The 12,581-nt window shown below is 41.8% G+C and overlaps 1 protein-coding gene across 2 annotated transcripts in view; it reads left to right on the top strand.

Moving 5' to 3' along the window:
• LOC122636038 (nuclear hormone receptor E75-like) overlaps positions 1-12,581 on the top strand; it is a 137,915-nt gene that overhangs the window by 59,408 nt on the left and 65,926 nt on the right. The window contains exon 1 of one of the 2 annotated variants that reach the window (XM_043826860.1): positions 10,355-10,682. The exons of the other annotated variant lie outside the window; for it this stretch is intronic. Within the exon in view, the coding sequence (XP_043682795.1) occupies positions 10,370-10,682 (313 nt within the window). The 5' untranslated portion in view covers positions 10,355-10,369. Of the gene's footprint in view, positions 1-10,354; positions 10,683-12,581 lie in introns of those variants that run through there. 2 annotated transcript variants of the gene reach the window in all.

Here is a 12,581-nt window from a genome sequence, read left to right as displayed (position 1 = left end):
GAAGATTTAGCCATCTCTACCCTTCTCTCTTTCCCCGTCTTCTCCTTAGCTTCTGACGTCAGAATTCTGCCCTACTTTGGAGAAACTTCAACACCTCCGAGAAGAGTGTCGCTGTTTGCGTGATTGTAAAATCTTTCCAGGGACGATACATTTGCAAGGATTGTTAACAGTTCGATGAAGAAGAAAGAGATAAGCCCGGAGAGAGAAAGAAACATAGAGAGGAGAGAGAGAAAGAGAGAGACAGACAGACAGACAGACAAAGAGAAAGATAGAGAATATAGCAATTCATCTTCGAACTTTGATCGAGCATCGATTTCGATTTATTTCTCAGTTTTGGCCAAGTTGTACTACGTGATGAGAGAGAATGATATAGATAGACAGGGAGTGAGAGAAAGAGAGAGAGAGAGAGAGAGAGAGAGAGAGAAAGAGGGTGGGGACGAAGAGTATGAACGAAGGGTCAAAGTGGTGGACCGAATTTACCTGGTGCGCATGGTTAAGCTCTGTGACGAAGCTGAGTAACATTGCCTATGCGATTTCGATGGAAGCGAGGCCGCTTGCCCCAGTGAGAGGACGTTAACCCGAAAGCTCGGTTACGAGGGAAGCCGAAGTCGACCGAAGTCGCATGATAAAGAGTGGGGGATGAAGCTTCGCTAGTAGTAGAGTTACTAATGGCAAGAGAGAGGGAAGAAGGGGCTTGACTTGCTGACGTATCGAGAATTCTTTTTCCTCGTATGATGATATTTGCGTTCTGTTATTTTCGATTACCGATTTTCATTTTTAGATTTTTCGTCGATTCTATGTAGTTTTTTTATTTCTTTATTTTTTTTTTTTATCACTTTCCTTTTTATCTTTCTTCCCCCTGCCACGTTTATAAAGTAGATACTAAATAGTTTTATGAGCACTCGTAATTTTCTACTCGCGATCGGCTATTTATATAGCTCCTAGATTAATATAGAGTTGGATAATTATTGTTCCTTTTTTCTTTTTTCTTTTTTTTTTTTTTTTTTTTCAACTAAAGCCAAACGCCAATACAAATATAAAATGTGTGTTATATAGCACGAGGAGCCCTTAAATATTCCACCGTGTTCGTTCGTTTAGCCCCCGCCAAGTTCGACCTCGACCAGCAAGAGAGAGAGAGGACGTTGCACTTTGACCGTATCTAATATAAGATACCGTGCGCTCAGCCAGCACCGAGCTCCGCGCTCTAAACTAACGAGAAATATCATCTTGCACGATCGTGAACGAGATGTAAAAAAAATACATCTTGTTCACGATCGGATTTAAGAAAAAAAAAAAAAAAAAAAAAAAAAAAGGAAAGTCTTCGTACGATCGTATCCATTACGTTTTAAAATAACGCGTCGATGAGTATAATTAACACGTTAACGTCTATTAATAATTCAATCGTTTGCGAAAAATCATTTCTTCAAGCGCAATTTTTTTTCTTTCTTTCTTTCACTTTTTTTTTTTTGAATATCTCGAAACATTCTGAATAATTATCGAAATATGTATTCGAATATGTCTATTCGTAGTTACATGACTCACCTTGCGTATTCGGTTCTTACGAAGCCCCTTAAAAATGAAAAGAAAAGACAGTTCAAGGAAGGCAACGATACATGACGATTTGACAAATTATATATATATATATTACGCAAACGATTAGCGCCAGCCAGCGAGGTCACTGCTGCATAGCTTTTCGATTTATACGAGTATCTACGACTGTAACAAACATCGTAAATTAAATAAAGTTAGACACAGGGAGAGAGAGAGAGAGAGAGAGAGAGAGAGAAAGAGAGAGTATATAACACGTCACTGTATACGAAAGAAAATTTTTCAATAGATATTTTTCTTAAACCTTTTCAACGGAAATTGAGAAAAGTAAAACATAAAAATTGTTTTAACCGTATAAATGGCATATCATTTATCAAAGGAACCTTTTTCACGGTAGGGTCAACCGGAAAAAGTGACTTGTTGCTCCAAAGGATTGAAAGATGTAGAGAGAAAAAGATGCTGGTACAGACGACTAGTATATACGTCTATATACATACATACATATATATATACATGTATGTATGTATGTATGTATGTATATATGTATGTATAATCGCTCACCGATAGCCGGTGTATAGAGAATGTAGGTAACCGGGTCTTGTCCCTCTTTCGCAATGCTGTTATATAGGAGTAGGCTGTTGGTGGCTGAGGTAGGTTGACTGGAACGATAAAGTCAGGAAAGTCTCTCTCTCTCTCTCTCTCTCTCTCTCTCTCTCTCTCTCTCTCTCTCTCTCTCTCTCTCTCTCTCTCTCTCTCTCTCTCTCTCTCTTTCTCTACTCTATATCCAAAGTTGGAAAGGAGGTGAGAGATGTGAACGAGTTATACCAGGAATGATTTCAAAAAAAAGAAAGAAAGAGAGAAAGAAAACTACTTTCCGATTATCAATACTTTTATCTATACTTTTCAAATTTCCAACGAGTATTTTATTCGCGTATTCAAGTACAAATTTACATATTACATTTCGTTAGCCAATGCTTTAATACGTTTTACGTGTGTATGAAGCGTGTATAAACGTTCGATTAACTTCGTTCATTTGAAAAGGAAGAGGAAAGTATTGAATTGCGTGATTACTTATCGAATATTGTGCAATCGGTTAGATGGAATCTGTTGAAAAAAATGGATCGCCTGGATCGAATGAAAATGTTGAGAAGAGGAAAAAGAATAAAAAAGAGAGAGAGAGAGAAATAAAAAAAAGAAAACGAAGCGAGCTTTAATTAGTCACAGTGGATGGTTTCTTTTGTCTAGGACGTTCGTGATAGTTTTAAAGTCGTCGAAGCTAGGCGGCGTCATCTCGGCGGTAGGTTGTTAGAGCAACGAACGAACGAACGAACGAACGAACGAACGAACGAACGAACGAACGAACGAACGAACGGTCGCGCAAAGATATCGATGGATTTTCGATCGGTCAGGAAAGTATGCCAACGGTAGCGGGTCATCTAACGCTACTTAACGCGCGCCGATGCGCTCGAATGCGTTTGGAATGTGAACTCGTAACGAGAGGACAATGCTTCGTCGATGCACGTGGCTTACACGCACTATTCTATCTCTATAAATGCAGTGTCACCGGTGCAACGTTTTCATCTCGATAATTTCTCGAATAAATAAATCAAAGCTAACGAACGCGCGCGCACCTTATGCTTTGTCGGCGATTAAAAGGAAACCGTAGCGGAGCTCTTTTTGTCGTTAGTTCATTCATGTGTAACGTATTTACATATGTACATATATATCCTATATTTCATTCGAATGTAAAGATAAAACTCGGTAGATTATATATCCATAAAAGATCGATAAGTAGAATGTATCTAATAACGATACTCTCGTACGAACGCGAATTACGTGCTACGAAAATATAATTCCAAGAAATGGAAAAACGAACGGGACTAATCGTAATGGATGAATAATTCTATTATTCGATTATTCGACTTTTACAATTCGTCTTTATTGCCAAACAAATGGTGGTTATCCCGGAAAAGTTACTACACCCGAGTCGCCGAAGCGAATCCGAATAGAGGTTGGTCGAGAGTCGCGCTGACCAACGTGCATTCCGCACTTTGGCTACGCTCTTGAGCAATCGCATTTGATTGCCTTTGGACACTTTTCTCTCTTACCTCGTCTCCCCTCGTCTTCGTTCTCCACGCTCGTTGAAAGATGAGAGATTTCGTTAGACGTCCTTCTTCTTCATATTCCTCTCATTCTCGTCTCAGCCGATCTTTCTCTTTTAAACGGGTTAATCGATCGAACGATCGAACGATAAAAATTATCATACCGTTTCATTTCCTTTCCCCCCTCCACCTTCAATTAATTATATATCCTCTCAATTAATTATATATCCAACCTCGTATAATATAAAATCTAATTGGAAATAAATAAAATCATAATTGATATTATAAATGAAATATATATTTATTAGTCCGTATCTCGAACTAACGTTCGTTGAAAGATTCGAACGAGTCGTTAATATTATAAATATACGCGAACGTTATAGCGACTAGTTGAAAGAACGATGTAGCGTTATCCTTGTAACGATTAATCCTATCTTATGATCGTGGGTCGAACGAATAATAAATATCGTCGTTATAATAAATATCAAGTACTTTTTTTTTTCTTTCTTTCTTTTTTCTTCCTTTTATTTCTTTTTCTCATCAAAGATCGGCCCGATTTCTCTTCTCTCTTCGGTGGGATATCATCGTAGGCCGATATCTGATATTTAAATATTCAACGTTACGTTCTCTAAGCAAAGCTCTCTCTCTCTCTCTCTCTCTCTCTCTCTCTCTCTCTCTCTCTCTCTCTCTCTCTCTCTCTCTCTCTCTGTCTCTTTTTGTCTCTCTCTCACACATAAGGAAGTCGCATTAAAGTCGTCATCGATGACGCAACAAGAGAGATGCCGGGTGAAAGCAAACCGAAAGCGCGGAAACGGAGGCGTCGTCGTAACTCTGCGTTGCCGCACAGTAGTGTCTATTACGTTAGAGCAAGACTGGCTAGACTATGCGAGACGGTTGTTACGTTAGCGCGAATTGTTCCCTACGACACGGTAGTCAGATAAAGTTCTTACACCGGGTACGACAACACCGGGTACGAGCACGTTTTCACTCTCTTTACAACCACTCGACCAACCCAATCGATATTTATCGATCGATCGATCCATCGTATTTACGACTTTACCCCCGGAATTTTATCGTCTAGCCAAACGGAACCTAATCCGAGCCACTTCTATGCCACGGATCTATTACTTTTCTATTCTTTAGAATAATAAGACGACAGGGAGAAATTTCACATTGGATTTTCAACTGGATACATAGTGCCGGACTTTTTATTCTTTGCTTTCGTCCTTCTCGTCGATATAAATCTTTATTAAAGGACTAGGAGAGCCGATTCTTGTGCTTTAAAAAGACGAAAAGAAAAATTAACCACCCACACAAATTTTTGTTTAAACGCAATGAGATAACGACCGCTCTCATACCATCTGGTAATATAATTGTTTGATATCAATAATTTTTTATATGTAAGAAATTTATGAAAGAGAAACTTTAAAGCGAATAAAACTTTGAAAGAGAGAGAGAGAGAGGAGGGAGGAGAGGAAAGAATTTTATTACATTCCGATGGCAGGCCTACATGCATCTCAAGACAATGGTCGTACCAGGGATACGGGAGTAGTCTGAATAGATAGATACGTTCGTATCTATGGCTTAACATACCTACGTATACACACGCGTATATATACGTCTATGAGCTCCCGGAGTTTTGCGTGGGACTTTGTCCTTTTCCTCGCGTTGCTGCAATGCGTTCTAATAGTTTCTTCTTCTTTTTATTTTCTTTTCTCCCTCCTCCTTTTTTTTTTTTTTTTTTTTTTTATTTCAAAACAACTCGTTGATAATACCCTACATACGTACGTATATATACTCGTTGAGTATCCTCTCTTCGAATTGATTCATCGTTCGATCGATCGATTATCGATCGATCGAAGAAAAACATAAACGAATTTCTCGATGATCGCTTTTTATTAATACGTTACGCTTTATTTACGACGAAACGAGGAAACGATCAGTGGTGTATTGAGAAACGATTCGTGTTACATAAGTTAAGCAACGAGAGTACAAACGAGGAAACGAGGAATTATTTGCCAGGAAAACGAATTGAATCAAATTAAGAAATTTTGTTGGCGCAAGTGAAATTTTTTTTGTCTTTCCATTTTGTTGAAAATGACGACGAACTAAGGTCATTCGCCGGTGCAAGCTTTTATATATCAATGTTATACGCACTTATATAAATACGTACGTACGTACGTACAAACGTGCATTCGTGCATAGATACATATATACATATGTATATATCTATCAACGTGCATACGAAAGTGAGGTCGGCTTGTGGACTGTAAAATACCTGGAACTCGTATACACGTAGCCCACTGGCACAGATTCGCACGGTACGCGAAGATTTTGCAACGTGAAACGACCCTCGTTAATCGCTGACGCGGCCACGATGCGCGGCAACCGACAACGCGTTCTTGCGCTTGTGTTTGTGCTTAAATGCATATGTGCAAGAAAGAGAGAGAGAAAAAGAGAGAGAGAGAGAGAGAGAGGGGAAACCTTCGCGAAAACCGTGAACCCAATTTGCTCCAATTTAATGAGCACCGTTAGCTAGCCACGATCGACAATTGTTGGCCTTCCTAGTCGATTATCACAAACGAATTAATTTTTTTCCTATTGCTTTCTTCGTCTTTTGTTTGCTCGACATTATTCTCTCTCTCTCTCTCTCTCTCTCTCTCTCTCTCTCTCTCTCTCTCTCTGTTTTTTTGTTTTTTAATTATCTATTTTTTTTTTTCGTTAAAAAACGCGCGATATACACTTCGTAGTTGAAAACTGTCAATGTCGTCGTTACGATTGTATTATATTTTAATCTCAAGGATCCGGTTATTACCACGATTATCTATACATATATTTTTATTCGGAATCCAATGAATTTCACAACGACCGCGACCATCTTCATTTGAAAACATTTAATCATTATTTATAGACGTTATATTCTCGGTCGTTAAGTTCGAGAGAGAAGGAAAAAAAAATAAAAGGAGAAAAAAGAAGAAGAAATAAAAAATATTTGGACGTTTCGTTCCTTACGAAATATCTGCCGCGTGCTTACTTACATCAACAAGGTCTTCTTTTTTCACTTTTTTTTTTCATTTTTTTTTTTTTTTTTTTTTTTTAACGATGGCCTTCACCGCGAAGCTAAATGAGGAATCATCGTTTCTCGCTCTTACGTGTATGACTTTAACGGTAAGACTTTAAGAACCCCTTTAGTTAGGTGTGGGTCGTCGCGTCAACGTTAAGAATTGAAAGAGACGTTCGTTATTCGAACGAGACGAATGATTTACGAGCTCGTCACAGTGGGCAAGGGAGGTCGTCTCATCTTGGAAATTTATGTTCATCGCATAAAGAGATTCGCGAAAACCGCATAGCCATAAAATTTGGCCGCAGATCCTCCACCCGTATCCCCACCCACCACCCCCCAAGTCTAGCCCCCGTAACCATTCGACTACTGTCGCCGCTCGTAAATCGCGTACTCGACGTAGTTGTCTTCGTAGACAGTTAAACGCGTTAGGTGGAAATGAGGAGGAGTAAAGTAGAGTAGTAGGGTAGATAGGTAAGTACGGAAAATTTCGCGGGGCCAAATAAATTTTGCTATTTTCTTCGTGGAACGACAAAAAGTATCCAATTTCATCGAGATTAAATATAAAACTGAAACCTCCAGTAAAATAATTTCAAATAATAGTGATAATGATAATAATAATAATAATAATGATGATGATGATGATGATGATGATGATGATGATGATGATGATGATGATGATGATAATGATAATGATGATGATGATGATGATGATGATGATAAGAAGTTATTGATCAACGTTCTATTCGGAAATTTACATTTTCTCGATACTCGGAGATAATCGTATAAAAAGTCATTGATAATTTTTTAAGGGTAAAGAAAGAAAATTCTTATCGAATTAATTAGACGAGGATTAATGGAATCGTTGAAAGTTTCGAAGAAAAAAGTAAATATCGTAGTGGAAGAAGAGAGAGTTTAAGGAGAGGGCGCTAGAGAACTTTGCCTCCCGTTAGACGTCCCTGGCCGTTGATACCACGTGACATACGATGTACGTCGACTCGATGTTGAGGCAGGTCAGGGGAGAGATGCTTAGAGAGCGTGTTAGATTACGTTAGGTCCAACCGTTAACAAGCGGTGCTAGCCAGCTAGCTAGCTAGCTACGACCGGTTAACGTAGCACGGTAGCACTACGTTCTATCTCTCTCTTTCTTTCTTTCTCTTTATCCCATTCTAGTATACCCCCACTTTTGGAATTTCAAGTCTCTCTCTCTCTCTCTCTCTCTCTCTCTCTCTCTCTCTCTCTCTCTCTCTCTCTCTCTCTCTCTCTCGTTCTCTGGTTCTCTCACCTGGGCCGAGGCTATTTTTCGTCGACGTAAACCACGTTACCACGTGCGGTGCCGAGCGTAGGTGTAAAATGCGACGAGAGGAGCGCGTTTGAACGGCTTTCACTCTTCGAGTGTTGGTGAGTCAACGATGAAACACACTGTATTCCGTGATTGTGTATCACGCTAGACAGTGTCGTATTCACGCGAGTATCGTCGCCTCTGCTCATTTCCATACCTTTGAATATTCTTTTTCGATATATTTTTCTATTCTTTTTTTCCATACGAATTTTATTCTTTTTTCTTTCTTTCTTTCTTTCTTTCTTTCTTTCTTTCTTTTTGTTAGTTTAGATTATTGAACGTTTATGGATCAAAAAAAAAAAAAAAAAATGAAAGAAAATTTTATGGCGATAAATTAGAAAAATATAGAAGAAATCGATCTAATCGATTTTTTCTCTCTCGAATCGTTCTTTTCTTCTCGAATCGCTTTTCTTTCTCGCGGCGATGAAACGATAACAACAATGCGACGTTGTTGTTTCGTTAGAATAGAAGCCACTCGCAAAGAGGATGCGAATAAGCGTAATAAAGGCCAAGCCGTCCGTCGTACGGCTCTGGTACACCACGTCGACGAAAATCCTTGATCCTAATGACGGGTCAACCGTGCCAATTGGCCATAGGAACGGAACGGAACGGTTCTCTTCTCCGGGGACGCGCACGATCTAACCGCGGATCTTCCCGCGCTACGGATCTCAACTCGTCTCTTCTCGTATCTTCCTTCTTTTTTTCACCTTCGATATATATATATATATATATATATATATATATATATATATATATATATAGCTCGCAAGATTCTTCGTTATCAAAAGAAAAGACTTCAATGATCGAAATATAATGAATCCGCGACTACGTCATTTCCCATCGAGAATAATAATAAAAGAAAATTAACAAGGACGATACAAGCGACGATACAAGTATTAAAAAAAAAAAAAAAAAGAAAGAAAAAGAAACTATTTCTTAAATCAGTCATTGCATCAACGATACTCTCAATATTATACTACATAATCTTCGTTATCACTTTTCATATTTATTTATTTATTTATTTATTTATTTATTTATTTATTATTAATCGAGTTTATCTAATAAACCGTGATATCTCCTCTTTCTCTTTCTCTTTCTCTTTCATGCTTCTTCAAAAGATTTTTTAACAAAGATATATATCGCTGGTTTATATCGAATCGGGGAAAAGTAAAAGGAACGGGGCGTTTTGACGAGAGAGTTACGCGCCTGGCTGTTACATTCGCGCAGGCGCTACGATGCCGCGGTATACCACGCCGCGAGAAACTCACTCGCGCACCGCGTCGCACGGCACACACACGAGAGACCGATTGAACCGCAGAGAGCGAGCGAGCGAGCGAGCGAGCGAGCGAGCTATCTAGCTGGCGCGAGGCTCACACGCAGCTACCGACGCGCGCGACGGCCACGCGGTGCGCGTTTATACAAATCTCTCGAGACTTCAATCGGCAACATTTTTTTATTTATCTATTTTCATTTCTCTTTCTCTCTCTCTCTCTCTCTCTCTCTCTCTCTCTCTCTCTCTCTTTCTCTCTGTGTCTGTCTCTGTCTCTCTGTCTGTCCGTCTGTCTAAACTCGCCTAACATATCGCGGTGATATCTCACCAAAAGACCAATCCTTAGCCCGCTCATTTGCTCTCACTCATTCACCGTCGCACTTCACTTTTCGTTTTTCTTCTCGTCGTCGTCGTCGTCGTCGGAAAATAATCAATCGATCAGAAAAGTGAACGAAATCTTTCGTCGTGTTGGATCATCAAGAGTGCCGAAGACGAGTAAAAAGAAGAAGAGGAAGAGAAGAGGAAGAAGAAGAAGAAGAAGAAGGAGGAGGAGGAGGAGGAGGAGGAGGAGGAGGAGCGGAAGGAGAGGTGAAGCGATTTACACTACGAGTTGTGCGTTTTGAATTGACGAAGGAGGATTAGGGGAGGAAGAGGAGGTGGAGCAGAAGAAGGAGGAGGAAGAGGAGGAAGAAGAGGAAGAAGAGGAGGAGGAGGAGGAGGAGGGGAGGAGGAGGAGGAGAAACGCGTCGCGACCCACGCGACTCGACGAACCGTGACAGCGCTCCCGCGTGGCATGTTAACGCGTCGCCGTCGCGGCTTGTTTACGTTCCGCAAGCGGACGATAGCAAAAAAGAAGAAAGAGGAGGAGGAGGAAGAAGGGCACGCGTTCGATTCGAATAAATAATTATTTCCGATTGGCGATTCGTTTAAAAGAAGTCACAAATAATATAAGAGGAAGAAGGATTTTGAGAAGAAGAAGAAGAAGAAGAAGAGAAAGAAGATAAAGAAGAAGAGGAAGAGTTTGGAAAGGGTGCGAGAGGGCCGCGATGACCGTGCAGAAGTTCAAGCCTCGCGGCAGTAGCGCGGCCGAGGATCAACGACCCTCGGGTGATATTCTTCTCTCAGCGTCGAACGAACCTTTGGATAATGACAAGGAGCAACGTCAAGCTCTCCTGACGTCACCTGCGACGAATGCACCGACTATGAAAAGTAATACATGCTGTCGTTCGAGCCAAACGCAACCGATCGAAGAACAAGATCAACAACAGCTACTGCAGCAGCAGCTACAATTTCAACAAGATCAACAACAGCAACAACGTCAGGACAGCAGCGAGAATCTCCTAGGACGAGTATTGGCCGGTAAGCCATTTCGAGTTAACATAAGTTGGTTTATCTCCTGCTAGTACACGATATCCTATTACCACTGCTACGTACTTCTACTACGAAAGCGAGAGTGATCGGAAACGTTATAGCTCGGGCCATCGGTTTAACGTTGCGTACGTTAGCTCGAACGTTGGTATTAACCAGTAGTAACAGCCTCGTAAAATCCGTTCGTGTTGTATCGTAGATCACGATTCAGGTAGGAAGAAAATTAGGAAGAGAAAGAGAGAGAAGGAGAAGGAGAAAGAGAAATAGAGAGAGAGAGAGAGACGGTTTCACTTTCCAGCGGCGCTCGCGCGTTCACAGACAGAGAGATAGAGAAAGAGAGAAAGAAAGAGAGAGAGAGAGAAAGAAAGAGAGAGAGAGAGAGAGAGAGTTGGAATGTAGGTCGCGGGGCCCGGGACGAGGCTAGTTCGTTGCCCTCGTCGTTCGGCCTCCGCCACTCTCCGCCTCCTCTCGCTCCTAGCCTAGATAGAGGAGGCTAGCGCGCGAGCCTCTCTACAGGGACTCCCACCCTCTCTTATTCGCGTAGTCGACGTCCTCCCTCCACACACTCTCTATCTCTCTCTCTCTCCCTCGCTGATCGTCCCTACCTCCTTCCTCCCCTCTTTCTCTTTCTATCTCGCGCTCTCTCTCTCACTCAATCTCTCTTTCTCGCGCGCGTTGATCCGCGCGGCCAGGAAAGTAGGTCGACGGGGCCTTGGCGCGAGGCTAGTTCGTTCACCCTGCCTGCCCCGTAACTGGGGCAAGATGAAATTAACCCAACGTGAGCGCGCGCACAAGCAAGCAAGCAAGCAAGCAAGCAAGCCTTCCCTCTCTCCCTCTCTCCCTCTCTCTCTCTCTCTCTTTCTCTCTCTCTCTCTCTCTTTTCGGTAAGCCCTCGAGTCCTAGGAGCTCCAAGAACGCGCGCCTCGACACTCGCGTGGCCAATCCTCGACGACGGGCCGGTTCAACGAACTCCAACTGGGTCTCCCCCTACGCGAGAACCTTCTCTCTCTCTCTCTCTCTCTCTCTCTCTCTCTCTCTCTCTCTCTCTCTCTCTCTCTTTCTCTCTATCTATCTATCTAGCTATCTCTTTCGCTCTAGCATTTTGCTTCGCCCCACCAGAAATCCGCGGCGCGCTCTCTTCCAACCCATCGAAGGTCACCAACGCGTTCGGCCGTTCGCCCGAGAATATCGACTCTCCGTGTGCGTGCGTGCTTGCTCGCTCGCTTGCTTGCTTGCTTGCTTGCTTGCTTGCTTGCTTGCGAACGCGAACGCGAACGCGAACATGCGAGCGGACTCGGTAAAGATAATCGAGAGAGTCTCTTCTATGACGTGTCTTCCTCTCCTCTTCTTTCCCGTCCTCTATCTGAAATGAAAGAGAGAGAAAGAGAGAGAGAGAGAGAGAGAGAGAGAGAGAGAGAGAGAGAGAGAGAGAGAGAGAGAGAGAGAGAGGATTACTCTTCGATGATAGCGTAGGCTTCGTTACGTAAGCGCGATAGCGAGTTACGCGTTTTCCACGTCTATCCCTCTCTCTCTCTCTCTCTCTCTCTCTCTCTCTCTCTCTCTCTCTCTCTCTCTCTTCGTTCCTTTTGATTCATTCTATCTTTCCTCGTCTACCTGCTAGCGCGGAGAAAGTAGATTAGTCGCATCACTTGATCCTCACTTTCACTTCCACCTTCCGCGTGATCTCCTACTCTCTTCCCTCGAGATTTCTTCTCGTTCTCGTCATTCTCTTCTTCTCTTTCTCTTTCTCCTTCTATTTCTTCTTTTTCTTCTACTTCTTTTTTTTCTTTTTCTTTCTTCTCCCCTCCTATTCCTCCTCTTTCAAAGTCGACCTGCCTCACTGTGTTTCCCTACCAACTCGCTCTTCGCCGATGCATCGCGTTACCCTTC

The sequence above is a fragment of the Vespula pensylvanica genome, chromosome 20 (genome assembly GCF_014466175.1).
Source record: "Vespula pensylvanica isolate Volc-1 chromosome 20, ASM1446617v1, whole genome shotgun sequence".
Classification (NCBI taxonomy): domain Eukaryota; kingdom Metazoa; phylum Arthropoda; class Insecta; order Hymenoptera; family Vespidae; genus Vespula; species Vespula pensylvanica.
This window is presented reverse-complemented; position numbering and strand designations above follow the sequence as displayed.